The sequence below is a fragment of the Vidua macroura genome, chromosome 1 (assembly GCF_024509145.1).
Source record: "Vidua macroura isolate BioBank_ID:100142 chromosome 1, ASM2450914v1, whole genome shotgun sequence".
NCBI lineage: Eukaryota > Metazoa > Chordata > Aves > Passeriformes > Viduidae > Vidua > Vidua macroura.
The window spans coordinates 151,372,469-151,397,500 of record NC_071571.1 but is presented as its reverse complement, the minus strand read 5'-3'; the positions used below and the strand labels follow the sequence as shown (position 1 = coordinate 151,397,500).

The following is a 25,032-nucleotide window of genomic DNA, read 5'->3' as shown; positions in this document are numbered from 1 at the left end:
GTAATTCCATAGGTGCCCCCTCCTGTGCTATGGCTGAGCTGAGGAGACCCAGGCCCTTTTGGACAAGTCTGTAGCAAAGAGCCTCAGAGCTTTTCCATGTGAAACAGCCTCATGTTTTACAATGCTGATGAAAATCACATTGCCTGATGAGTGTGATTTTTGCTTACATTTCCCTTTATCACTTATTTCACTCAAATTTCATCAGCAGGAAATAAAAACCTCCCAAGCTTGCAGGCCAGGAGCAACTTCACAGTACACATGATTCTTTCATTCTTTTCCATTTCTTTTTCTATCTTAAACTGGCTGTTTTGAGGAAAGGAACTTGGTTCAAACATGTCCTTGGGCAATCCTTTCTGTCCTGGTGTTTGTTGAAGCATTTTTTGACCAGTGTCAACAGGAGAGCAGATGTGGTGAGAGTTGCTGTGGATTATGTGAAAGGGGAGGACAGTGGAAGACCAAAACAGTGTTCTGGCAGTGGAAGAAACCAAGGGCTGTGTGGAACATGGGATCAGACACCAGAGAATCCACAGGGAGGAACACCCTGGGAAGCTGTTGAGTGCTGGGGACTAAAGGACTTGTCTGGGGTGGGTGTAGGTGTCTGTGCCTCCACCACTTCTTGCCTTTTGCATTTTCTTCCTTACATGACAATCTGCTTCTTTCTCTTTACTCTCTTTTGTCTTGGCCTCCTTCACCTTCTTCCACCTTTTCACTTCAATGCCAGCTCTTGTGTAAAAACTAAAACAAAGACATGAATTTACTGTTTTTTTCTCCAGGGCAAATCTCTTTTCCTCTCTGGCCAGCTGCCAAAAAATCAATCTCTTCCTCTCCTCGGGGTTCACTTCCCAGTGCCAGAGGCACATGGCTCTCATTGTGTATCTCAGTCTTCAGTGAGGAACTATTCTCTTGGATAATGGTATGAAAAGGGGGGAATTGAAGCTTTGCAGTGGCTCGAGTGGTCCTGGAGGAGGAACAAGGTGCTGGATGGGTGAGACTCATCCACTCAGCTCAGCTGTGAAAGGGTTCAGCCACAGGGCTGGATGTGGTGGGGCTTAATCCATGCTGCTGGAGGTAAACTGAGGATTTGGGGTGGATAATTTGAAATCAGAGGGAGCAGGTTTGCCTTCCTGCCTGCTTTTTTTTACTCCTTGCAGGTGTTTCATGGCACAGAAGAGGAGTTTGGAGACCAAGTAACTTTCTGTGGGAGTTTCTTCAGCAAAGGATGATTCTGTAACTTCAGTTAAAGCTTTCAAAGGAGAGAAGCTGTAGGAAATCTGTGACTTTCTTTTACAGACCACAGATAGAATTCTTGGTGGTGCTTTGGGGATAAATCCATGGCAATTTGAGGTGCTGAGTTGCTTTGCTGCAGCCACGTTAGGTATTGTAAGTAGAAAGATCAAATTCCTGTCCTGTTTTTCCTCTTTTCCCCCATTTTCCCCCAAGTTACTGTAATTACTGCTGCTTCTTCTCTGCAACTTTTAGGTTATTTTGGGTTTGCTGCAAAATTGAGTTCAGGGAGGGAATTGACTTCACCTGGCTGCAGAAAAGCCATTAGGAGCTCCAAATTAGTGTGAAATAATTAATAGGAAAGGAAGATTAACGTGGCAAACACAGGCACTTTTCATTAACACTAAGTGAAAGGATGTTCCTGTAGGTTCTTTTGCCATGAGTGTTGTCCTGGACCTCCAGCAATTCCCTTTTACATTAATTTTATCCAGATCACTTGAGACAAGACCTTATAAACCTGGTCAGGCATCGTATTTGGCTTGTCTTGAAGAGGAGCTGAAATAAATTCCTGTTGGGATTTCTCCTCCCCTACTGAAGCTGCTGCTGGTGGTCCTTGGAGCTGTGGATTTTCCCAGCACATAAGAGCCCCAGGGATGCCTAGGTGCAGCAGTCCTGAGCAGGACTGGGGGAAGCAGCCCATGATTCCTTGGGTTCTATTTTGCTCCAAGCACAGACACCACATCACTCCACTGGCCAGTCCTCACCCAGAGTTGTCTCCTGTAGACAGAATTGTGATGAATTAAAGATTATAATTGCTCTGAATCACAGAAAGTGATGCACTCTGAGTGTTCTCTGAGATAGTGGTTGCAAAAATTGTGTGTAAGGGTTGCATGGACTTTTAAGCTCCTCAACCACTCCTTACAATTCCTTGAAGGGAGATTGCAGCCAGGCTGGGGTCTGTCACTTCTCCCAAGTAGGAAATGGTGGAAAAAGAGGAAATGGCCTCAAAATTTACCAGGTGAGGTTTGTATTGGGTACTAGGAACAATTTCTTCTATGAAAGGGTCATCAGTCATGGGAACAGGGTGTCAGGGGAAGTGGCTGAGTCACCATCCCTGGAGATATTTGAAAGATGTGTTGATGTGTCACTCAAGGCACACAGATCAGTGGTGGATTTGGCAGTGCTTGGTTAATGGTTGGATTCAAAGGTTTTTTCCAACCTAAGTGATTCCATGATTCAGTTTCCTTTTTTTTTCTTTTTTCTTTCTTTTTTTCTTTCTCCTTTTTTGCATTGATCCAGAGTGTGACAGATAACACAGGGGTCTAAGCTGCCACCCCTGCATAGCAGATGGGTGTGAGGTGATGTTGCATTCCTGGATTTAAACTTGCTTGATGTTGCATTCCTTAGATTTAAACTCACAGATTTTTGCCCAGAGGAAGCAATTTGTGGTTAAAACTCCACACAAAAGTCACAAAGTTCCTCAAGGTCCCACTCACAGCTGGGGTCTCCCCCTGCAGAGTGTGCAGTGGCACACTTTGCTTTGGCAGAGCAGGTGTTGAAAAGCTCTTTTTTCCATCTGTTGCACCTACCTGGGTGCCCCTGGGGCTTTTCAGGCAAGAGAAAGAAGAATTAAATAGGCAAATATCAGAAATGCCATTGTTTGCTGCTGCTTTGGGAGATGGTTGATGGGCGTTTGAGAGACCTGGTCTGGTAGAAGGTGTCCTTGCCCATGGTGGCAGGAACAGATGATATTTAAGGTCCCTTCCAACCCAAAACATTCTATGATTTCTCTGAATAAAAATAAATATAACAGCAATAAATATAGCAGGAAACCACTATATGCTAAGCAGGGAGGAGGTTGAACTGGTAGCAGAGGAAGCTGGGTTGTCCTGGGATCCAAGGGAATTTTCCTGGAAAAATAAATGGGGAAAATAAATGGAAACAGTACAAATGGTTTGATTTTTTTTTTTTTTTTTTTTTTTTTTTTTTGAAATGTGCAGTTAAGGAAGTAAAGGAAAAACCATTTGGATGTGGGATTCTGTAACACATCCACTGCAAAACCTTCACAGCCTTGAGGACACACAGTGTAAATAAAAGTAATTTTTTCCCAGCTGTGGCCCTGAACTCTGTTAGTGTCAGGGCATGTATTTAATGCATAACATCATTTAATGCATATCAGAAACCTCCTAATCCTTCTTGGGGAATCATAATATTTAAGTATTCACTTGATGTAATCAAAGATGTTTAATTTTTTATCAGACTTCACATCCACTTCTCAGTCTTGGTTTTTCTTCCTTGGCATGGTAGTACAGAGGCAGTTTTGCTTTGCTTTCTGCTGCTGTTTTTGAGTTGTTCTGCTTGTCTGCTTGAACTGCTGCATCCTCCATGAATAGTTACAACATCTCAGCTTGATGTGTTGAAGCTTGAAATTGGAGTAGTTAAAACAGCCTCCTTGTTACTATTTTCTTTTCTTTTGCAAAATAAAAACAAAATAAAAGCCAGAACTGGCAGCATGCTGTGGCATGAAATAAAAAGTCTAGGGGCAGGAAACTGCAAGCCAGATAGAGTGCAATTTTAACAGAAAAAACATTCTTCTTGAATTGCATTTTCAAATAAATTGTTGGGAAATTTTGGACAAAAGTTTAATTTGTGTTTTTGGTTGGGTTTTTTTAGATTTAATTTGCTTAATTTGCTTTTTTTTTAGGTGTGAGGGTGATTGTGGGTGCTGTTAGATAGGTGTGGACTCAGAGGCCTTTGAGGAGGAGTTTATAACCTCACAGATCTCTTCTATTTATATAATTTTGACTACAATGAATACGTGGAGGTTTAAAAACCAAATTATTTCCATGATTTCAGAGTATGATCCACATGCATTGTCTCTTTCCCATTGGTGAATTGTGTCACAGGGTGAGAAAACTGGTGTCCCACCAATAAATATAAATAAATCTCACCCTCCCAAACTCGCACCTGAATTTTTGGGTAGTTTTTAACTTCATGGAACAACTCTGGACTCTCAGTGTTGCTCTGTGTTTCCTTCTCAGTGAAACTGGCACTTCTCCTGCCTTTTGCAACGTTTGGGATATTTCATCTTGACTCTTGGTGTGACTTTGGCATTTGAAATGACTCCTCAGAGGTGCCTGCTGGAGGCTGTGCAGGAGTGTCCCCATGTGGGAGCACACTGGAGTCTGCAGTCTGGATTATTTGGGGATTTCAAGCAGTGCTGGTCCCAGCTGGGTGATTCCATCTGAGCTCTTGAGGGAGCTCCCAACCCTTGGTTTGGCTGCTTCATGGTTCATCTGAGGCTTTGTTCAGTACCTCAGTGCATGTGGATTCAGAATCACTGGGCCAGGATAAAAATCTGTTGAGGCGAATTTAGTGTTTCTGAGGGTAGAATAAAATAAAGAAGTTAAAAAAACAACAACAACAACAAAACAAAAAAAAAACAAAAAAAAAAAAAAAAACAAAAAAAAAAAAAAAAAAAGCAAGCAAAACCACACACCAAAAACAACCTCACCCATCTAAAATGAGTTCTATCCCAAAATGTGCAGACGAGTTTTCTCTGGAACATGTTAGCACCCTGAAAATCCAAGGAAAAAATCTCCTAAAATGGGGGTAATCGCAGTCTGTAAAGACCTAAGAATCTTTTCCTGTGCTGCTCTTTTGCCAGTGATTTCATTAGAGCTGGACTTTGTTAGCAACAAGTGAAATTCCTGGAGGACAGGGGAGCCCACGCTAATTTCTGCTCTTCTGCAGCCTCCCCTATAGAACAAAGGAAAGGAGTGTCTGGGACAGCTGATTTAGGAGAAACTGCAGGAAGAGAAGAGTAGGAAAATCTCTAGCAATGAGGCCCTGTGCATTTGGATTAAACAGAATTTAATACCCTGGATTTGTGTCATCCTGACAGGCTGATCCGTGACTTTATTTACAGCAGTTGCAGGGCTGAACCGTCTCAGGGAGTGTGAGAAACAGTCGAAAATCTCTCTGGATGTGCAACTGCTCCTCCAGCACTGGGAGATGCATCCTCAGCCCTAACCTGAGCAGTGCATCCAGCAGGCTTCTCATTTTGCCCAATTTTCCTCATTTTTGCCTTGTTCCATCGTTGTCTTTCTGCTCTGCCAAGTGCAGGTTGGGTCTGTGGTGCTTTAGCAGCGTAAGGAGATCTGGTGAAGGGATGCAGAGTAGGTCAGAGTTCCAGTCTGCTGACCTGAAGAAATGAATCTCAGCTCCTGTTTGAGTCTGAGATGCTTCACCTCAGAGGAGCAGCTGGGTGACAACAGGGGCTGTTGGACTCTGTTGGGTGGACAAGCCCTGGGGTCCTACAAGTTATAACCAAAGTTTCAGGTAAAGCAGTTTCTGGGAAACCCACAAAAGCTGACGCAGGTGGGAGGCAGAACAAAAAAATCTGCTGGAAAGCTGCTGCCATAAAACTGGTGACAAAGACATTGTTACAAATGAGTGTTTCTCTGGTGACTGTGATCAATCAAAATTGAAATGCCTGGTTAAAGCTTATTTACGTGGTGCCTCCTTACTCTGTGAGATGGACTTAATACAGCCATAATTAATGGTGTTAAGCTGAAGGAAGGTAGATTTAGATTGGATATTGGGAAGAAATTCTTCCCTGCGGGGATACTGAGGCCCTGGCAGAGGTTGCCCAGAGAAGCTGTGGCTGCCCCATCCCTGGAAGTGTCCAAGGCCGGGTTGGATGGGGCTTGGAGCAGCCTGGGATAGTGGAAAGTGTCCCTGCCCATGGCAGGGGATGGAACTGGATGATCCTTTAGATTTCTTCCAACCCAGAGTAGTCTATGATTCTCTAGTGTATCAGTCCACCACCACATGACTCCTTCTCTGGGGATGATGAAACTCTGGAGAAGTCGGGGACAGTTTCATGGATTTTGAAGTTGGGAAATGAAGCTAAAAAACCAAACCAAAACAAAAAAATTCCAAACACAAACAAACAAAATAAATCCTAAACAAACAAACAAAACTACAACAAACCGAAAAACAAACAAACATCCCAAAACAACAATAACAAAACAATTAAAGAAAAAACAAAAAAAGAAAACCAAAACCCACCCCACCTTCCACCAACCCTGAAACCCCAGAATGTTCAAACCCTCACTTCAGTGTTCTTCTTGTAGGGCAGATCTGAGTACCTTGGCTAAAGTGGGGACCTTGGGAATGAAACTGTGAGGATTTTTCTGTGCACCAGCAGTAGAAATTCCTGGCGCTGACTCAGTTCCCCATGCATTTGAGCTATCAGGGAGGAAGAGGAAGAAGAGAAACCTCTCTTGGGGGTTAGGAGAGGAATGTGTGGAGATCCCACTGAGCTCCCACCTCCCTCCTGCCCCAAAAAGCTTTGACCCCACAGAGCAGGTGTCCTCTGTTCACTGCTTTTTCCACAGGCAGGACCTGCTACGGGCCTTCCTGCTCTGAAAAGTGCTGGGTGACCATCACTTGGCATTGTGGTTTCTCATTCAGTCGTGGTTCTGATGCTCCCACTTGGTAAACAAGGTGGAATTATTTGTATTCTGGTTGCTGATAATCCCTGCAAATGCCATCTCAATCCATGTGGGCTGTATCCACTGTGTTGCAGCAGCATCTTCACTGTCCTGGTGGTGCTGGATTTGTCTGTCCAGTGCAAGTTCCACAACCAGGCACTGTGTAAAGCTGCATCAGACCACCCTGCCTGGGCTAAATTTCTGCAGCAAGGAGGAATTTACATCCCCTTTCAAAGCACCCTTTCAAAGTGATTGGTGGTGTCCAGTATTAACACTTTTTTTTTTTTTTTTTTTCCCTGTTTTTCTCTTTACAGCTACCCAGATTGATCCCAGCGAGCTGCAGGAACTTTTTCAGGAGACTTCAGCCAATGTCTTCCGAATTAACTCCAATGGTGCGTAAAATGAAAGGTTTCCTGGTGTGTTCTGTGCTGTCCTGCTGATGATTCCTGTGCATGGCCACGGCCCCTGGCAGCTCCTCTTGTCAGGGAGCAAATATTAATGCAGCTTTTCTGCTGCTGCATCTCACGAGCAGCAGCACATGTCCAATACACAGCTCCTCATAAGATGTAAAAATATTCCACCATATGTTCCATCCAACAGGCACAGACACATTCCAATCCTTGCTGAGACCACATCCTTTTTCTATTTTTAATTGTGTCATCTGTTACAATAGAGAGCTAGAGCTCAGAAAGGTGGAACAAGCCAGGCTCATTTTCAAATATGTTGCAGCACTGCTGTGTTCAGAGCCTGTCACATGAGCTTGCAAAACCTCTACCTCCCTTAGAAAAACACCAGAATTCTGCTCTTCTTCTCTCTGTAGGTTGGGCAGGGGTGCTATTGCTGCCCAGATCTCCCCAGCCCCTAGAGATGCAGAGTCCTCCCTCCTTTGAAACTAGCTCTGGCTCATCAGTTTTGTTGGGTTAGGCTGGAGGAATTTATCTTGCAGACAGATATAAACTAAAATTGTTGAGTGGAAGGTAATGCCATTGTACCCCAGTTCTAAAACACACCAGTGTCAGATGGTGATCTGAAATTATCAATGCTGATTTTACAGTAGACCTTGAAATTGCTTTGGAATCATCTCGACAGCTTCTGTGTCTGTTCTTTCTGTGTCTTGGGTGACAGAGAGGCCTGGCCTAGGTGTAGGGAAAGGATTTTATTTGTGTAATTCTTCACTACTGTGTCCTAGGGGTGGAGCCCTGGTCGTTTGTAGCAAAGGATTCTTCTTAGAACAGGGATGAGAATTAAAAACTTCTAAAATGTAGTTGTCTCTACTTTTGATGAGTTGTGTATGCTCCATCTGCCAGGAAAATTCAAGCACCAATTTTTCTATGACTACAAGGGATTGGTGACCCTTGCATTGGTGACACACATCCCACATAAAATAGGGATTATGGTCACTGTAGGAGCTTGAACCTCCCAGCTGTGATACTTGGCTTACAGGTGGGTGAACAACCACACCATAGCACACAGGAATACCTGCATTAGCACCAATTTTGGCTACTCCAGCACCAATAGTTTAAATTTGACAATGCCAGTGATGGGTGGTAGCAGCACTACTGCTTCCAAAGTGAGGGCTCCGACTGAAGTTGTGCAACCTTCTCATGAGTCTGTGTGTGCTGTTCTCGTCCAGCCTGGCCAGATTAGGACTGACTTGATGTGCCCCTGTGCTTTAATCATAACTCCTTCCACAGTGGAGTTTTATCCTGAGAAAACTGAAAGGTGAATGGCACATCACTTTTGAAATACCACAACCCAATTTCTGGTTTAATTCTTTGTTAGAATTGCCTTAACCCCTTCAATTCATGTTTGACAACCACTGTTGTTGTTATTTCTCCTTTTGAGATGGTGATGATGTGTTTCCTCTAAAGAGTTGCCTGAACTGAGTGCTCTGTGAAGCAGATAATGCCTGCACTTAAAAATATTTTGCAAAAATGGAGAGGGTGCAAAGAAAAGCCAAAACTGTTTGATGTCTGGAAATCAGAGTTTAAAATCTGTGCCATCCAAATTTCTGTTTGAGACATCCAAGAAGACTCAATCGTGGTGTCTCTCTAGGAAGAAAGACATCAAGTAGATAGCAAGGGGCTTGTTAATCTATTGTTCTCACATAGGAGGAGATCAGGAGATAAGAGTTAAAGCTAGACAAATTCAATCCTTCTGTATGAGGGTAACCAGCCATTAGAACTGCTTATGGAGGGGGCTTGATGGATTTGGCTTTGTCACAAACCTTTAAATCAAGATTCAAATGTCTTTTTTATAAGATACACTTTAGTCCAGCTGCAGTCCCCAGTCTTAATGTGGGAGTGATGGGACAAAATTTTATGGAAGGAAATCAGGTTGGATAATCAGAATTGCTCTCTCTGGCTTTTAAAATCTATGGATCAATGAATCTATAATGCCTTTTAAAGTGCTTTCAGGTTGAAGAAATGACCATAAGATACTCTACTGTTGTTGCTCCATTCACTACCCATATTAATTTTTGTCTGACAAAATCAGTTTCATTCAGTTTATTTTTTTTTATAATCTCTCCCCCAAAAAGTGATTGGAGATTTTCAGGTGAAGGCTGCTGAGTGTACTGCTGAGATTTGGCAGAGCTAATTCACTTTAGCTAAAGAACATTTTTAGGGTTAGGAAATGGGGAAGAATGCCCATAATTCCTTCTGTAGCATAAAGTCTCTTGAGGAAACTCAGGAAGCTCTGACTTGGAGCACAGAAAATAAGTCAGTGATGTTGTTTGTGTAGTACCACACAAGTGGCTGAGCAAGAAACAGGCAGATGCTCACCAGATGATGAGGTTACCCCTCATGTGCTGGGCATGGTGTGCTGAACATCCTACAGATTTCATAAATCCTATCACAGCTCCTCTTTCCCTCCTTTTCCTGGCTTGCTGCAGCTCTCTGGGGTTTTTCAGGTCCCCCGTTGTGTTTGGAGACCTAACTGTGCACCCGAAATGTTCTTGTCCCTTTTGGGGTGCTGAAGATCATAGAATCATGGAGTCATACAATCATTAAGGCTGGAAAAGACCTCCAAGATCTCCAAGTCCAAGCTTTGACTGAATTCCACCAAGGCCACTAAACCTTGGGAAGTGCCTTGAACACTCCCAGGAATTGTGACTTCACCCCTTCCTTGGCCAGGCTGTTCCAAGCTGTCAGGAGTTGGCCATGTTATGATTTTGTTGTTTAGATTCTAAAAATCCCAGGTTGTGGCCAATCTCAGAAATACCTTTCATGTCTTGGGGGAATGACTATTTTTAATGAAACAAGAAGTCAACTTTGTACCAGGATTTTAAAGCACCATTGAATTTTATTGAGTAACACTGCAGAAGTAATAAACACTGTGTGCTTTGTCCCTCTTTGCTGTCCTTATTCTTTTTACAGAAGTCTGAGCCTTTGGGGTGATTTAAATTCTTCTTGGGCACTTCAGGACTTGGTTCCTGACCAAGGGGGATTTTATAGCTCTGAGTTGATTGTGATTATTCTCACCTATAAATGCTTCCTGCTCCCTTTTTCTGCCATGAAAATGGAAATCTTCCTCATTTGTTGAACAAAAATTTTAGCCAGGACAGCTGGTTCTGTTTATTTGCTACTGGATCACTCTGCTGCAAGGTCATGAACTTATACACTTTTTAATGCCATCTCTTATAAAAGTCTGAAGGGGTAGCGGGAGATTTTTCCTAATTTTTGCATCTGCTTTCTTTCTCTTAATCTTTTGGGGCTGTCCCTGCTGAAAATGGGGAAGGTTCATAGAATCATAGAGTCATAGAATGGTTTGGGTTGGAAGGGGCCTTAAAGGTCATCTTGTTCCAACCCCCTGGCATGGGCAGGGACACCTTCCAATAGACCAGTTTGTCACATAGTGCCTTGACTTTTGCAACTTTCATGTTTTGGGTCTTTTTTTCGTTTAGTTGATTTTTCTTATCAGGTCACAAAAAGGAGCTCAAATACTGCCTGAATTTGTCTCATTTATGGCTTTTTTCTTTTTTTTTTTATCGAGATCTTGCATTTCTTTTCATGTGCAGCTTTTAGCTGCCTCTTAGTGAGTATCTTATAAATAAGTACAATACATAACACTCCTAAATGGAGTTGTTCTGGTGCATCTTGTCTGGTCAGTGGAGGATGTACTGGAGGAATCAGGCCTGTGCTGGCCAGATGGAGAACCTGAACTCTCCAATGGGTCTCTTGCTTCTCTAATTCCTGTTGCTGACTCATTAATGACTGCCCATAACTGGTTGGTGCCATGTGCAGTCCCATTGCCTCGATCTTAAACGCTGAGCAAAGGATTTTTCCATATCCCACAGGCGTGATAGAGTCTCCATTGCCATCTCAGGATGGTTTCTTATCCCCCCCACTGATTTAAGGATTGCAATGGCACAGGCAACTGGGGGCCAAGCTCTCTGTGTAGTAAATCAGTGCAGCTCCAACATCACCGATGCCTTGTGAATGGACTAGGGCGTGCCTTTTAATAACAAAAAGAACAAGACTTTTAAAATAAGATTCCTGTTTTAAGAATGGCTTCACACATCCCTCCAGCAGAGCTTGATGTTTTGCTCCTCTGGTCAAAAACTATTGCTCACATGACCAGAACTGGGACATTGAGAGAGATTTTCCACATCCAGCAAAGGAGCTGCAGAGATTTTGATAAATTCATTCTTGGTCAAAGCAAGTTAGATTTAGCCCAGAGTAGCTCAGATTTAATTATAGAATCATAGAATGGCTTGGGTTGGAAAGGACCTTAAAGATCACTTGGTTCCAATTCCCCTACCATGGGCAGGGAAACCTTCCACTATCCCACGTTGCTCCAAGCCCTGTCCAATCTGACTTTGGACACCTCCAGGGATGGGGCAGCTACAGTTTCTCTGGGCAACCTGTGCCAGGGCCTCCCCACCCTCACAGGGAAGAATTTCTTCCCAATATCCAATCTGAACCTGTCCTACATCAGTGTAAATACTTTCCCTCTTGTCCTATCACTTCATGCCCTTGCCCAGAGTTCCTCTCCAGTTCTCCTGAAGCCCCTTTAGAGCACTAGAAGTTGCTCTAAGTTCTCTCTGGAGGCTTCTCTTCTCCAGGCTGATTAATCCCAGCTGTGCCAGCCTGGCTTCAGAGCAGAGCTGCTTCAGCCCTGTGGTCATCTCCATGGTCACAGGATGCATGTCCAGGTGGGGTCTCATGGGAGGAGAGCAGAGGGGGAGAATCACCTCCACTGAGGTGGCCACTCCTCTTTTGATGCAGCCCTGGGTACTTTTGGCTTTCCTGAGATTCAGGAAAGTCATGTTGGAGTTTTAGTCCTGCTGTTTTCGACATAAGAGCCATATCAAATGGTAATCTTTGGTGCCTCCAGAGTGCGTATCTTGTCAGTTTGGGACAACTGACATTTATTTAGTTGTCTAAATACTGTCTTTGAATTGGAATATTAGGTAAAATTACTGGATAAAAACTTAATCTCAGGTCACTTTCTCATCTGACGAATGCTTTCCTCACCTCTCACATTCATGTCTCATATTCTTTTCACCATTTTGTAAGTTTTACAAAATGCTGGGTTTGCCTCAGTGTAAAATGGCTTGACTGTGAAGTCTAGAACTGTTTTGTTCAGTAGCAAAACTGCTTCCCACTCCAATCTTCTCCAAAGCAGGTGTCAGTAAAACTCACTTTGAATTGTCCTTATTTTTGCAGGTCAGGTTAGAAAGGTTCATGGAGGCTGTAGCTGCTGGTTTTGTTCTGGATTTGCAGGCATGACATTAACTTGTTCTTACAAATTCAGTGTCCACACAAGTCCTGTCTGTACCTTGACTTGCTGTCCATTCTCCAAGGACCACACTCTGCTTTGTCCCAAAGGATTGATGGACCCAAAAGTATTTTTAGTAGATGCAAAATTTTGTATTTGAACTGGACTGCATGTGGATTCCAAGGGAAATTGATTTGTTAGGATTGTGGAGAGGGAAAGAGGGAATTATAGTATTCATGAGATCTCTGCAGGGTCAGTGGTGTCCCTCTACAGTAGCAAATGGTTATTAGTGAAAACTTCCAATTTATTCTTTAGAACACTGTGCTTCCAGCAAAGAAAAATAATTATTAACTCAGTTATATACAATTCCTTGAGGCTTTATCTTACTGAATCTCCAAACTCTGCAGTAAAATCTGTTCTTGAGACCTAGCATTGATGGAAATATATGGTGGTGTTCAAAGTTTTTTTTTGCATATTCACGTAGTTCAGGCACATCAGTTACTTTTTATGCTGTTTAGTGACTTTTGGTGTCAAGCCAGCAGAGCCCAAAAGAGAAGAGAGGATTTTGTCTGACAGTGGAAATATAATTAAGTGACTTGTTCAAAATTACAGGCCAAGTCCAAGTCTGTAGAGTTATTAAAACAGAGGATTTCTTAAATTTCTGCAGAAATAATTGAGCCATGTTTTTAATCTGTTCTTTTTTCTGTCCTTAAATATTGAAGCGTGACTGATAACGGGCTGTAGGTTTTTACGATTGGAAATGTCCTGAACGAAATCCCACATGTGACTATCAAGAATGTAATTTATTTAACCTGTTCCATTGTGGGAAATCTTGAAGTGCTTTGCTTGCTGGCTGTGCTAAGTCCAGAAGCAGTGACCTATTCTTACTTAGAAAGTGAATTGAGACAGTGAAATTCAAGGGTGGAAAAAGACAACAGCACTCCTAGATGTCTGCTTTTATATACACACACACATATATAGATATTTCTTAACTCTTAAATAATTGCAAATGACAAAGCAAACCGTGTTTCTACCTTCCAACTGCTTTTAGGGTATTCTCTTCTCCTGATGGAAAAGCCCAAGAAGTTTTGGAGGACAAACACAGGATATAATCACATTTCCGTTATTTCTGAGCCGAAAGATAGAAAACATTTTGAGTTTTAGCGTCTTGAACAAGAAGATGGAAGATATCAGAGTAGGCATCAGTGTTCTGCCTCTTAATTATTATTCAGAGCAATAAACAGTCATTATGCAATTTCTTGCCTCTTCACCAGGGGCACCTTTCCAGCTGGAAATGCTCAGTGCACAATTCTGTGTCACCTCAAGGCTGGAAGAGTCAGAGATCTGTGCAAGGTCCATGGAACTGAGGTTTTCCTGACAAGGGGTCATATTCCATCATGTCATGGCATGTTATACATGGATTCACCATTTATGTTTCCAAAGGACCCAAATTATCATTCTGTGGCTACTGGTAGATGTTGTCCCCTTTCTCTCATTGGTTACTTGTTCAGATACTTAATTGTATTAAAAAAAAAAAATAATAAAATGAAATTAAAAGACAAACATCTGAACTAAGGTCCAGTATTTTTTTTCTTCCTCTGAAAAGGTGTGCTGCTTCTTTATCTTTTCTTTCTCTGCTGTTGACAGTGACCTCTCTGGAAAGAAGTCTTCGATCGCTGGGGACCTCGAACGATACTCAAGAGCTGCAGGATGGACTGTGAGTTTGTTTTAAATTGTTGCAGATCTTTCTTTGTCCCAGCCTTTTCATTTTTCCCCCTCATCTATCCTCACCCTTCCTTCCACCCTTTCATTATAGCTGGACACCTTTTTGTCAGGATTACTTCATTTTTTTCCATTCCTTTTGGTGATGAATGGCGGTAGGATGTGTATTGATCGTATAAAGCTTTGCTTGTGCTGGTTTCAGGTGGCAGAGAATGGTGTGGAGATGACAGAAAAGATGGCCCATGGTGAAAGAGGGCATTCTGTGGTTCTTGGAGGTGTTATTTTTCTGTTGTTTGTTGGGTTTTTTTGGTTTTTTTTTTTGTTGTTGGGGGTGGTGGTTATTTATTTTTAAAGTGAAGCTGGAGTAGGAAGCTGTGCTGTTTTTGGCTGGGAGAGAGATAATTTTCTTCACAGTAGCCAGTATGAGGCTGTGTTTTGGATTTGTAATGAAAGCAGCGTTGATAATCCAGGGATATTTTAGTTACTGCTGAGCAGCTCTTACACAGAGTCAAGGCCCCACCAGCGAGTCAGGAGTGAATGAGCAGCTGTGGGAGGTTAGCTGCTGGCTGGAGTTAAACCAAAACAGATGTTTCTGTAGTTTTTTTCTTGTTCCTTTTCTTTTACCCCCCAGTTCTACTTGGCCAAGGTCCGTGGACCCAAGAGGAAAGAGAAAGAGACTTGTGACAGAGGCATGTAGTGACAGAACAAGGGGAAATGGCTTCAAACTGAAAGACAGTAGATGTAGATTGGATATTAGGGAAGAAATTCTTCCATGTGAGGGTGGTGAGGCCCTGGCACAGGTTTCCCAGAGAAGCTGTGGCTGCCCCATCCCTGAAAGTGTCCAAGGCCAGGTTGGATGGGGCTTGGAGCAACCTGGGATAGTGGAAAGTGTCCATGGCAGGGGAATTGGAACCAAGAGATCTTTAAGGACCCTTCCAACCCAAACTATTCCATGATTCTATGAAAAAAATAAAAGAGGGAGAGGATATTTTATGGGAGGAAAACTGTGTTGTGGCGTTGGAAGCTGCATCACAGCATCACGTGGCACAGCACTGACAAAATGAAACTTGATTTGCAGTTGCAGGAGACACAGTTCATTAAACTCCCTCTTCCAGAGCTGTGTACACACAAACACGCACAGTTAGCTCTCATTGTACGTGTGCTAATTGCAGAATTCAAATGACTTTTCCAAATGTAGCACAATTTATTAAAGGTGCCTTCCTTCAAGCAGCTTGCAGTCAAAAATCAACTGTTTAGGATATGTCTCTGATTTCATGTGTGTGTGACTGCTGTTCCTGCTGAGATTTGGCTGTGAAGAAAGAGGAGAATTTGGGGTTTATTTCTTTATTTGCCTGATGGACTTGACTGACCTTCTCTGTGCAATATAAACTCTCAGACCTGTTTGCAATGTCTCTCCTTTTCTCTCCAATCCATTGCTTTCATCAAGGCATCAGATCTGCCCTAATTCACATATAACCTGTTTTGCAAACCAGAGGATTAAAAATAGTAATGGTAATAGTCAGAATATTTGAAAGTAAATTTAGGAGATTGGAGAGGATGTAAGAGTAAAAAGTCAGCCTGTGGAGATCGATGCAATCAGGAAAGATGTTTACATGTACAAAATTATTTGCAGCATAAAGCACCTTAATACCTGCTGGAGATCCTTAACCCAGAAAAGACTCTGTATCATGCAGATATTGTGTTTGCTCTCCTAAACTAATTTTTTTCAAATTTAATTAAAGAATCAATTCCTCGACTCTTCAGAGCACTCCAGAAACATGTCTAGATAATTTTCCTCTTTCCTGAGCAGTTACATAAATAGATGCATAAGGCACTAATTGCACTAATTATTTTTTGATCTCAGAATTACGGTTAATTGTCCAGATAGTTAAGTGCAGGTTTTTAAAATTTTAACTGTGCTTCCCTATCCCTGTCACCAGCCCCAGAATTTCTCCAGCTGTCTCCTGGTTCATCCCCTCTCCCCATGGTCTAATGGCTCTCCCATTTCTCCCATTTGGCTTCTGGTATCTCTATACAGAGCAGTACCAGGGTGCTCTGCTGAGGAGGGCCAACAGCTCCCTTCCCTTCAATCCTCCCTTCCTGTCACCCTGCCCTAGTGTTCTTCCACTGCCCCCCTTTCTCATCGCCAGGCAAACAGCCTCGAGTGCTCTACAAGAACTTCTGCTTGTCTCTCCTGAGAGCTGCACCAGCAAAAAGCAGCGTGCCATGAATCACTAGAGCTGGCAGGGCTGCATAGATCTCTGCTCAGGAGGGTCAGCTCTTCAGGTGAGACCTTTGGGGCAGTGCTTTCTGCTTCCACGGCTGCAAATCATGGCTTAATCTTCCTCCTCTGCCACTTGACCCCTCTCCTTCAGAGGCTGATGCATGTCTCTCCTTGAACACCCTCTAGCTTTGAAGATGGGAGCTGTGAGGGAACATTTGGCAGGTTTATAGCCCTGGCTGTTAGGAAAACCATCATGGTTTTGGGTATCTAAGTAGTAAAATTGCCACAGTTTCTACTTTCTTGTTAAGTGGCTGTCACTCTGCCTAAAATGAGGCTGCCTAAAATTAGGCAGATGAGGGAAGGCAGAGTATTTGGGAATAGGGATTAGTGATGAATTGTTCTGCCACACAGGACATTACTTTGGACAGTAAACTGCAGAAGTGTTTGCTTACCTAGCTGCAGGGTCCTGAAAAAACAGAAAAAAACCCCAAAGTTACCTGCTTCCTTGCCAAATTCAGGGAGACTTTCTGAGTGCACCACTCACAAAGGCATCAGATGAGAGGAGGATTCTGACTGTCAAATTGGTCTATTCCCTTTTCTGAAATGTTTTCTCTGCTTTTGAGAGCTGAGTCTTTCAGAATAAGGATTGTATCCGTGGCAAGTAAATTTGGGAGAGTTCATCCCACATGGAGTGCCAGCTCTAGTCAGTGAGACAGACTTGGTTGCTGCTGTGAGCAGGGAATATATCAGACCCAAAATGAATAATCCTGGTCGAAGCTCTTCCCAGAGCCAGCACAAATATTTGTGGGCTGCATGCTTGGAGCTGGATGTGCTGGCAAGTGAAATGTAAATGCCCAAACAAAGCTCTTGGCTGAATGCAACTGACCCTGGATTAATTGGGAAGGGAGTGGGAGCAAAGGGAAAAAAGGTGCAGGGAGCTGGGATGAGGAGCTAAGGCCAGGAGGCAAAGCTGAGGCTTTCTCTAGTGATGCAGGAAAAATCGACTGATTCGTTTTCTCTCTGACCTTTGGTTTAATAATCCAGGCTTCCAAGGCATTTATCTGCCTCCTCAGCTAGAGTGTGTGGGATGAGGAGGTTCTCCAACTTTAGGCACTGAAGGTAATGAGTTTTTAATTTAGGGAAATCAAATTAAACACCCAGGTAGAGTGCAGTCTCCAAAAGGCAGTGAAAACCAGTCTCCTTTCTTTTGACTGGTGTGTAGCTCTTTGGTCTCCCAAGATCTTCCACAAAGTGGCTGGAAATTAAAGTCTCTGTGAGTTTGTGGGCTCTACGCTGGGCAACTCCTTGAGGGCTCCCCTGACAGGGGGAAACTCTCTTGAAGTAGTTTTTTGTTAGGAAAAGTAGATGCACAGGACTTTTTCGGTCTTTAGGTTCTTGTTTTATTCTTATCTTATCATGACTTTAGTACGCTGTCTGCGCTCAGACTTTGCATGTAGGAAAACAGCACAAAAATGCCTAACAACTTCATGTTGCAAGGACTTTTAAGTCTAATCAAAAACTAAACTACCCAAATAAGAAGTGACACTTATATTGTGTCTCTTTCTAACCCAATAACTGACTCTTAAAGACCCACAATGCGAATTTTTCTGCCCTATTACAAGATATTACCCAAACTCAAGAAGAAGAAGGAAGAAGAAGAAAGAAGAAAGGAACTTGAGACAACACCCCGTGTCCTCTATCTTGTACCTATCTACAAGACAAGTACAAGATATACATATCTACCTATGCTAAAAAATCCTAAAACCTAAATTTCTTATCCATGTGACATACTAAAATACTCTCTACAATCCTTACAATCTATTTCACACTTTTGTGGTCTTTAGTTTACTTTGAAGCTTTGGAGGCCTTCTCCATGAATGAGGGTCAAAGTCAGAGTTTTCTTGGGAGTCAGAGCACCCCAGGGCAGACAGGGGGATATTCCCCTTGCCCTGGGTTCCTACAGCCTCCCTCTAACCTGGACAGTGCTCTCTGAGAGGTGTGTTAGAAGAAAAAAAAAAATTTAAAGTCTTTCATTTTCACACTACCTGACCCTGTCTTATTGTGATCTCAAGAAAATGACAGTGGCCATGCAGGCTGCAAGAGGAATTTGCTGACTACCTGGAAGCCATGAAACTGAGCTTGAAGTGGTAATGAAAGGTCCTTGATGTCCTTTTGTTGGAGGCTGGGTGGCTACAGAAGTGCTCCAGGCTTTCCAAACCAGGCTTCCGCGCTGCTCACCTCAGGGAGGAGTTTGGACATTTGATCTTGTGTCATTGCAACGTCAAGAGGAATGAGAGCATTGAGTCACAATCGCAGTTTTTCACCATTTTCAGGTGTGTCTGGGATGTGGCCCATGAGTCTTCACTCCGTGAAGGATTTTGGCATCCTTCACTAGTCACTTGCAGAAGAATTTGCCTGTTTAAGGAGGAGTTATAAGAAGGATATTTTTGGGGCTTTTAGCACTGATGAGATTTGCTAAAAAAAAAAAAAAAAAAGTGTTAATTTCTCCTGATTTGAGGAAAAAAAAAAAAAAGACTTCTAGCTTTCACCTCACTTTTCCCACTGGCATTAAGTTTTTTTTTAAAGTGCACATTATAGAAATACATAGGATTTTTTTCTTGCACCTCAGGGAGGGCTCAGCTCTACATCTGTACAGTGTGAGAGAACAAACCTACTTTTCTGACTGAACTGATACAAAATCTTGGTTAGAATAGTGCATGGCAGAGAATTCCTATGGCCACAGGAGGAGTTTCAAAGCATTTCCCAAGTGGGGAAGCTGAGTTTGTGATCTCAGCTGCTTCAGGGTGAGCCAACTCAACAGTCCTGGAAGAGGCTGAAAGTGCAGCTTTTGTGTGGCTGCTCTTACCTGTTTTTTGGTCAAATATTAGCTTCACCACTTTACCTTGGGCATGCACATATAGATTGCTATATTCTTTACTGGGATTGAAGGGAATTCCATCTTCCTCACCCTTCCCCAGGAAATTTGCATCATTGCCAGCAGATTTTTTCAGGAGCAGTAAAATCAGTTAATCAGTTTATTCTGCCACCCTAAAATTGATGGAAGCCTAGAGTGAAGTATTGTCAGTTTGGGGAGATTTTGGGAAGAGAGGCATCTCTGTCCAAGACTGAAGCCACAAGCTCTTCAGGGATCTCAGGCTCAGTCTGAGGTGCTTTGCTGGATTTGTAGAAACATTTTTGACACATTTGTTGACATTCAGGGTAGAATCATTAAGTTTGTGACAGACTGGACTCATCTGTGAGTCTTGCTTGGCACAGGTTGTTACACCCTCTTATGGATAAGAACCTAAAGGTGGGTGCCTACACTTTCTTGGTCTCTGGACTCTGTCAAGCTTCAGCTCATCCTGGCAAGGTCAGAGAATCTTGGAATGGTTTGGGTTGGAAGGGACCTTGAAGACTGTGTAGTTCCCTTTCATGGACAGAGACACCTTCCACTAGATCAGGTTGCTCAAAGTCTTATCCAGGCCTTGAACACTTCCAGGGATGGGGCAGCCACAGCTTCTCTGGGAAACTTGTGCCAGGGTCTCAGCACCTTCACAGCCAAGGATTTCTTCCCAATGTCCAATTTAAACTTGCCCTTCTCACTTCAAAGTTATTCTACCTTGTTGTGCCACTCCATCCCTTGTCCCAAGTCCCTCTCCAGCTCTCCTGGAGCCCCTTTAGGCTCTGGAAGGGGCTCTGAGGTCTCCCTGGAGCCTTCTTTTCTCCAGGTGAACACCCCCAGCTCTCCCAGCCTGGCTCCAGACCAGAGGAGCACCAACCCTCCAAAAAGAGCACCAACCAAAAAGAGCATCTTTTTGGTCTTCTCTGGGCTCACTCCAACAGCCCCACATCCTTCCGATGTTGGTGACCCCAGAGCTGGACACAGCACTGCAGGTGGGGTCTCACGAGGTCACAACAGAGGGGAAGAACCCTCTCCCTTGACCTTCTGGCCACACTTTCTTATGATGCAGCCCAGGATGTGATTGGTGACTCTTGGAGCTGTTGGGGTGCCCCAGGGTGTCTAGACAGGTTGGCAATTTTGGCACAAGACTTGCGGAAGTTCTTTCACTTCTGAAATGGCAGCATTAGGCGTGGTGGCACACTGGGACATCTCAAGTGACACTCCGTGGCCCCCTGATTCACATGAGGGAACTGGCACTGGTAATTCACCTTCAGGGTGAATTATTGAGGTGACTCAGTTTGTTCCCACCTAACTCATATTACACTAAGAAACATAATAACTCTTTTTGGGGGGAGCTGTGGGGTCATTTGTACCTTAGCTGGACCAAGGTGACCTTTGGACATTCCCCTGTTCCTCTGAGTACTCCAGGGAGGTTGGATAGTTCTCCTCATGGCTTGAAGCCTCACCAACCTGCTGCAGAGGTGGATGGATCCATGCCCCTCAGCTTTTCTTAATTGACAGGGAACAGTAAAGGCTTTTTTCCCTCAGTTAGTTTTATCATTTATGTGTATTGTTTCCTTCTTCTTTTCTTGTTTCACCATTATGATTGATAAGTTGGAGGTATAGCTTTTTTTTTTTTTTTAAAGCATCTGCTAAAAGGATTTTGATTCCTCTGGAATGCAGATCCATTTAGAGCAGAATGATGTTTTAAAGTCATAATTTACGGAAAGAAGATTTGTTAAAGTAAATCAGACAGAAGCTTTTAAGTGTCAGCATGTTTAATTAAGGGTAGAATTTAATAATGTTTTATATGGTTTTGTTATACTGCTTGTAGAAGCTTAAAAAAATATATTTCCATAAATATTTTGAAATGTCGTTTTGATTCTGTTAATATGTTAAACCCTTCAAAGTAATACCTTCCCTGTTCAACTCAAAGCAGTCGGATTAACTTTATCTATCCCCCATTTATCGCTACTGGCATCAATTTCTGACAGGAAAAACCTTCTAGGTTTTGGCAGTAAAAATGGGTTGCCAGATTGCAACATTTGCATTTAACTGTATAATACACTTGCTGCCTTAATAACTGTATTTATGTGACAGATCTCACCCTTAAGAATCCCAGAGCTCCAGATATGTGACATCCCTGTGATAAATTACAAAAGCTGGTGATGAACTGCAGAATCCTCCAATGATGATAAATTCATACACTTTTGAACTGCCTGCCCTGCTTAGAGAGGTCCTTGGAGTATCCCTTCACATGCTCGAGCAGTTTCTAATGGCCACTACAAATCAATCTGTCAGCAAAGTTTTTCTTTTCAGTGTTTTTCTCCCAAAATTGTCCTTGCCAGAGTTCTGCGGTGGCCAGAAACCTTGGTCAAAGCAAAAGTGTCTTCCCACATCAGGATGGGTTGGAGATGTAGGCTGGGAATTGCAAACCCTTTTGTAATGGAGCAATGATTTTTTATGGCAAGAGATGGATTCTCCAGGAGATGACAAGGAATGGTGGCATCTGGGGGATAACCAATAATCTCTTGAAGGTCTCTTACTGCTGCTGCTGCTGTTTTTTAGTACTTTTTTAGTGCTTTCATGTCTCAGCTTATGGTTTCTATCCTCTCCTCAGCGCAGTGGTGGGTGAGAGAATCACAGAAAATCACAGCCTGAGGGAGGCTGGAAGGCACCACAGGGGGTTGTGTTGATCTTCCTCACGTTCAGGTGGAACTTCCTGGGATCAGTTCCTGCCTGTTCCTCTTGTCCCATTGCTGGGCCCCCCAGAGCAGAGCCTGGCCCATCCTCTGACACCTCAGTGCAGATACTACAGAAACTGAGGACGTCCCTTTTCCAATTGCCTTTTCCTGGGGCTGAGCAAACCCAGCTCCCTCAGCCTTTCCTTGCAAGAGAGATGCTCCTCCACTGACTCACTCCAGGAGCTCCATGTCCCTCCTGTCCTGAGGAGCCCAGAACTGGACAGAGCACTCCAGATGCGCCTCACAGGGCTGAGCAGAGGGGCAGGATCACCTCCCTCCACCTGCTGGCCATGCTCTTCCCAATGCACCCCAGGATCCCATTGGCCTTCTTGGCCACAGAGGCATTGCTGGTTCATGGACAGCTTCTTGTCCACCAGGACACCCTGGTTTTCCTTCTCAGAGCTCTGCAGAGTCAAGGGAAGAACAGCACACTCACTGCTGGTGAAAACTGCGTTGATTTGGAGCCCAAGCCTTCCCACATATCCTTGTTTCCATCTCCAGTTTGCAAATTTGCCTACTGGCTTTAGGTCCAGCTGGTTGAACACCAGGGCTGTAAGGTCTCCAAGGGAGATGAGGAGCAGGAGAAGTTACCACTATGTGAGCCCACGTCCTTGCACACCTGCTCCAAGGATCTGCAGCAGTGTCCTGTGGTCTTTATGCCATTTGGAGCACAGATCTGGGTAAACAATGAGAAGATTTTTTGTCTTCTGCCCATGACTAGTTACTGGAAAAATAATCCTTCTCCTCACCCCATTCCCCACTTTGATGCCCCAGGTAAAAAAAAAAATGTTTGCTCCTGTGGCATCCCACCCTTAAGGGGAAGGGAACACCCAAGATTTGTGGATACTTGTGGTCAAAAGGAATGGCAAAAGTCAGAGGACCCACCCAAGCTCACAAAGACTCATTAGTAAATTGCACATTTAGCATGGAAATCAGTATAAATTAGTCCCTGACACCCTGTCTAAGCAAGAGGCAGTGGGTTTTGGATAAGGGGAAAGGGTGAAAAGGAAAAGAGATGAATTAAACATAGGGGGAAACGGTTAAAGAGAAGGAGAAAGAGAGATCACCAATCCTGGCTCCAGCGTTGATCCAGCTGATGGGATGTCCAGGATCCTGGGGTGTGTCCGTGCTCAGGCTTCACGGGGTTACCTTTTATAGATAAGTTTTCCCTGCTATTTTCTCTCTTTCCATGTAGATCCCTTCTCATGCACAGCCTGTCCTTCTAGACCTGTCAGAGCCTTCAGGGGTCTTGGATGGCCTTGATCCCCTCCAGAATTTGTCCTCCATTCCCAACCCGATTCCTGTGCCTACACTGTGCTGAGTTGTGCTGATCTCCAGGAGCCAGAACAGGGATATTTTTCCCAGAAGAGCGCTGCCCTACCTCTGCATGGCCCCTTCTGCAGCCACATCCTTCTCTTTCTCACAGCATATTATTGCCAACAATCCTTGCTTGGCTCCACGACCACCCAGCTATCAATTTCTGAGACATTCACATTATCCCCATATCCCCCTTGTCTTCTGTGCTCCACTGTTTTGCATTTTGGAAGCCAGCTGCATCCCCCAGTGAGCGCTCTATTTGTAGTATGAAAATTTTACTTTACCAGAAGTGTGGCTGGATACTGCAATGTGTAAAAATATTGTCATGTTTGGGGTTTTTTCATAAATTTATTCTTAGATGTTTATCTGGGAAATGCTGATTTCACACTGATGTTTTTTTTTTTTTTTTTTTTTTTTTTTTTTTTTTTTTTTTTTTTTTGTGGGTGACAGAAGTGGGAAGAAAATAAATAGAATTAAATGTCGGGCCACCACGATAGTTTTGCTAATTTTTCAAAAGCCTTTCTGAGATTAATCATTAAAAAGTATGCAAATTTTCCTTCTTAATATTACTAAAATAGTAGCTTTTTAATTTGGGGTTTACATCTTTTGACATTTTCATGTATTAGCAATGAAACATGGGATATGATTAGGTTAAAAATTTGTTTCAAGGAACAGAGAAAAAAATCATCCTCCCTCACCTTGAAAAACAAAACAGCTTCAGATATTTTGCCTCTCTCCTCCCGCAGAGTTATAGAAAGTGCAAGACAAGATCACATTCTGTTAGCATAGCCTGCAGAGGGCAAATAATTTTATATTTGGGTTGAAATATCCACAGGCAGGAAGTTTATCTAATGACTTGAGATCCTGAGTGGAGCCTCTTCCCTCTGGTTAAGCACAAGTTTTGTAAATTTTTTAAGGCCAAAAAAAAATACCTCTTGGAGGGGGGATAGGACAACTGCCTGTTTATGGTGGGTTTAATGCCATCAGTTCCAAATTCAGCCACACAGTTGATGTAGATTGGCCGGAGGGACCTGTGGGATGAACTTTGTTTAGGGATTCCCGTGAGGAGTGAGCAGTTGTCAGGGCTGAGCATTTCCAGGGGCTCCTCCAGGGCTCTGGCACAGCAACCCAGACATGCTAAAGATTGCTGGAATCCTTGTGTTGGCTTTGTGTAATAATAATTGCTGGAATCCTTGTGTTGGCTTTGTGTAAGGTCTGGTTTGTCCTTTGAGCCTGGTGCTGCCCGTAGAGCTGGGAGCAATGGGAGAGCGGCGTTTGTTGTGACCTGTGGCTGTGGCTGAGCAATCCCACATCTCTGCAGGATGTCTTTTGGAGCAATAGGCATCCTCTGGAAGGTCTGCTCTGCTTGAGTGGGGGAAGAGAGAAAGAGAGAGAAAGAGAAAGAGAAAGAGAAAGAGAAAGAAAGAAAGAAAGAAAGAAAGAAAGAAAGAAAGAAAGAAAGAAAGAAAGAAAGAAAGAAAGAAAGAAGAAAGAAAGAAAGAAAGAAAGAAAGAAAGAAAGAAAGAAAGAAAGAAAGAAGAAAGAAAGAAAGAAAGAAAGAAAGAAAGAAAAGAAAGGAAAGAGAAGAAAGAAAGAAAGAAGAGGAAAGAGAAGAAAGGAGGACGGAAGGGAGGGACGGAAGGGACGGAAGGACGGAAGGACGGAAGGAAGGAAGGAAGG

The 25,032-nt window shown here is 43.3% G+C and overlaps 1 protein-coding gene across 16 annotated transcripts in view; it reads left to right on the top strand.

Annotated features, from left to right (window-relative positions):
• TSNARE1 (t-SNARE domain containing 1) overlaps positions 1-25,032 on the top strand; it is a 452,764-nt gene that overhangs the window by 144,107 nt on the left and 283,625 nt on the right. For all 16 annotated transcript variants that reach the window (XR_008436580.1, XM_053974698.1, XM_053974688.1 and 13 more), the window contains 2 exons: positions 7,037-7,114; positions 14,091-14,160. Coding sequence is in view for 15 of the 16 variants with exons in the window: in XM_053974698.1 (XP_053830673.1) it covers positions 7,037-7,114; positions 14,091-14,160 (148 nt within the window). In the remaining variant the exon portion in view is untranslated. The remainder of the gene's footprint in view (positions 1-7,036; positions 7,115-14,090; positions 14,161-25,032) is intronic.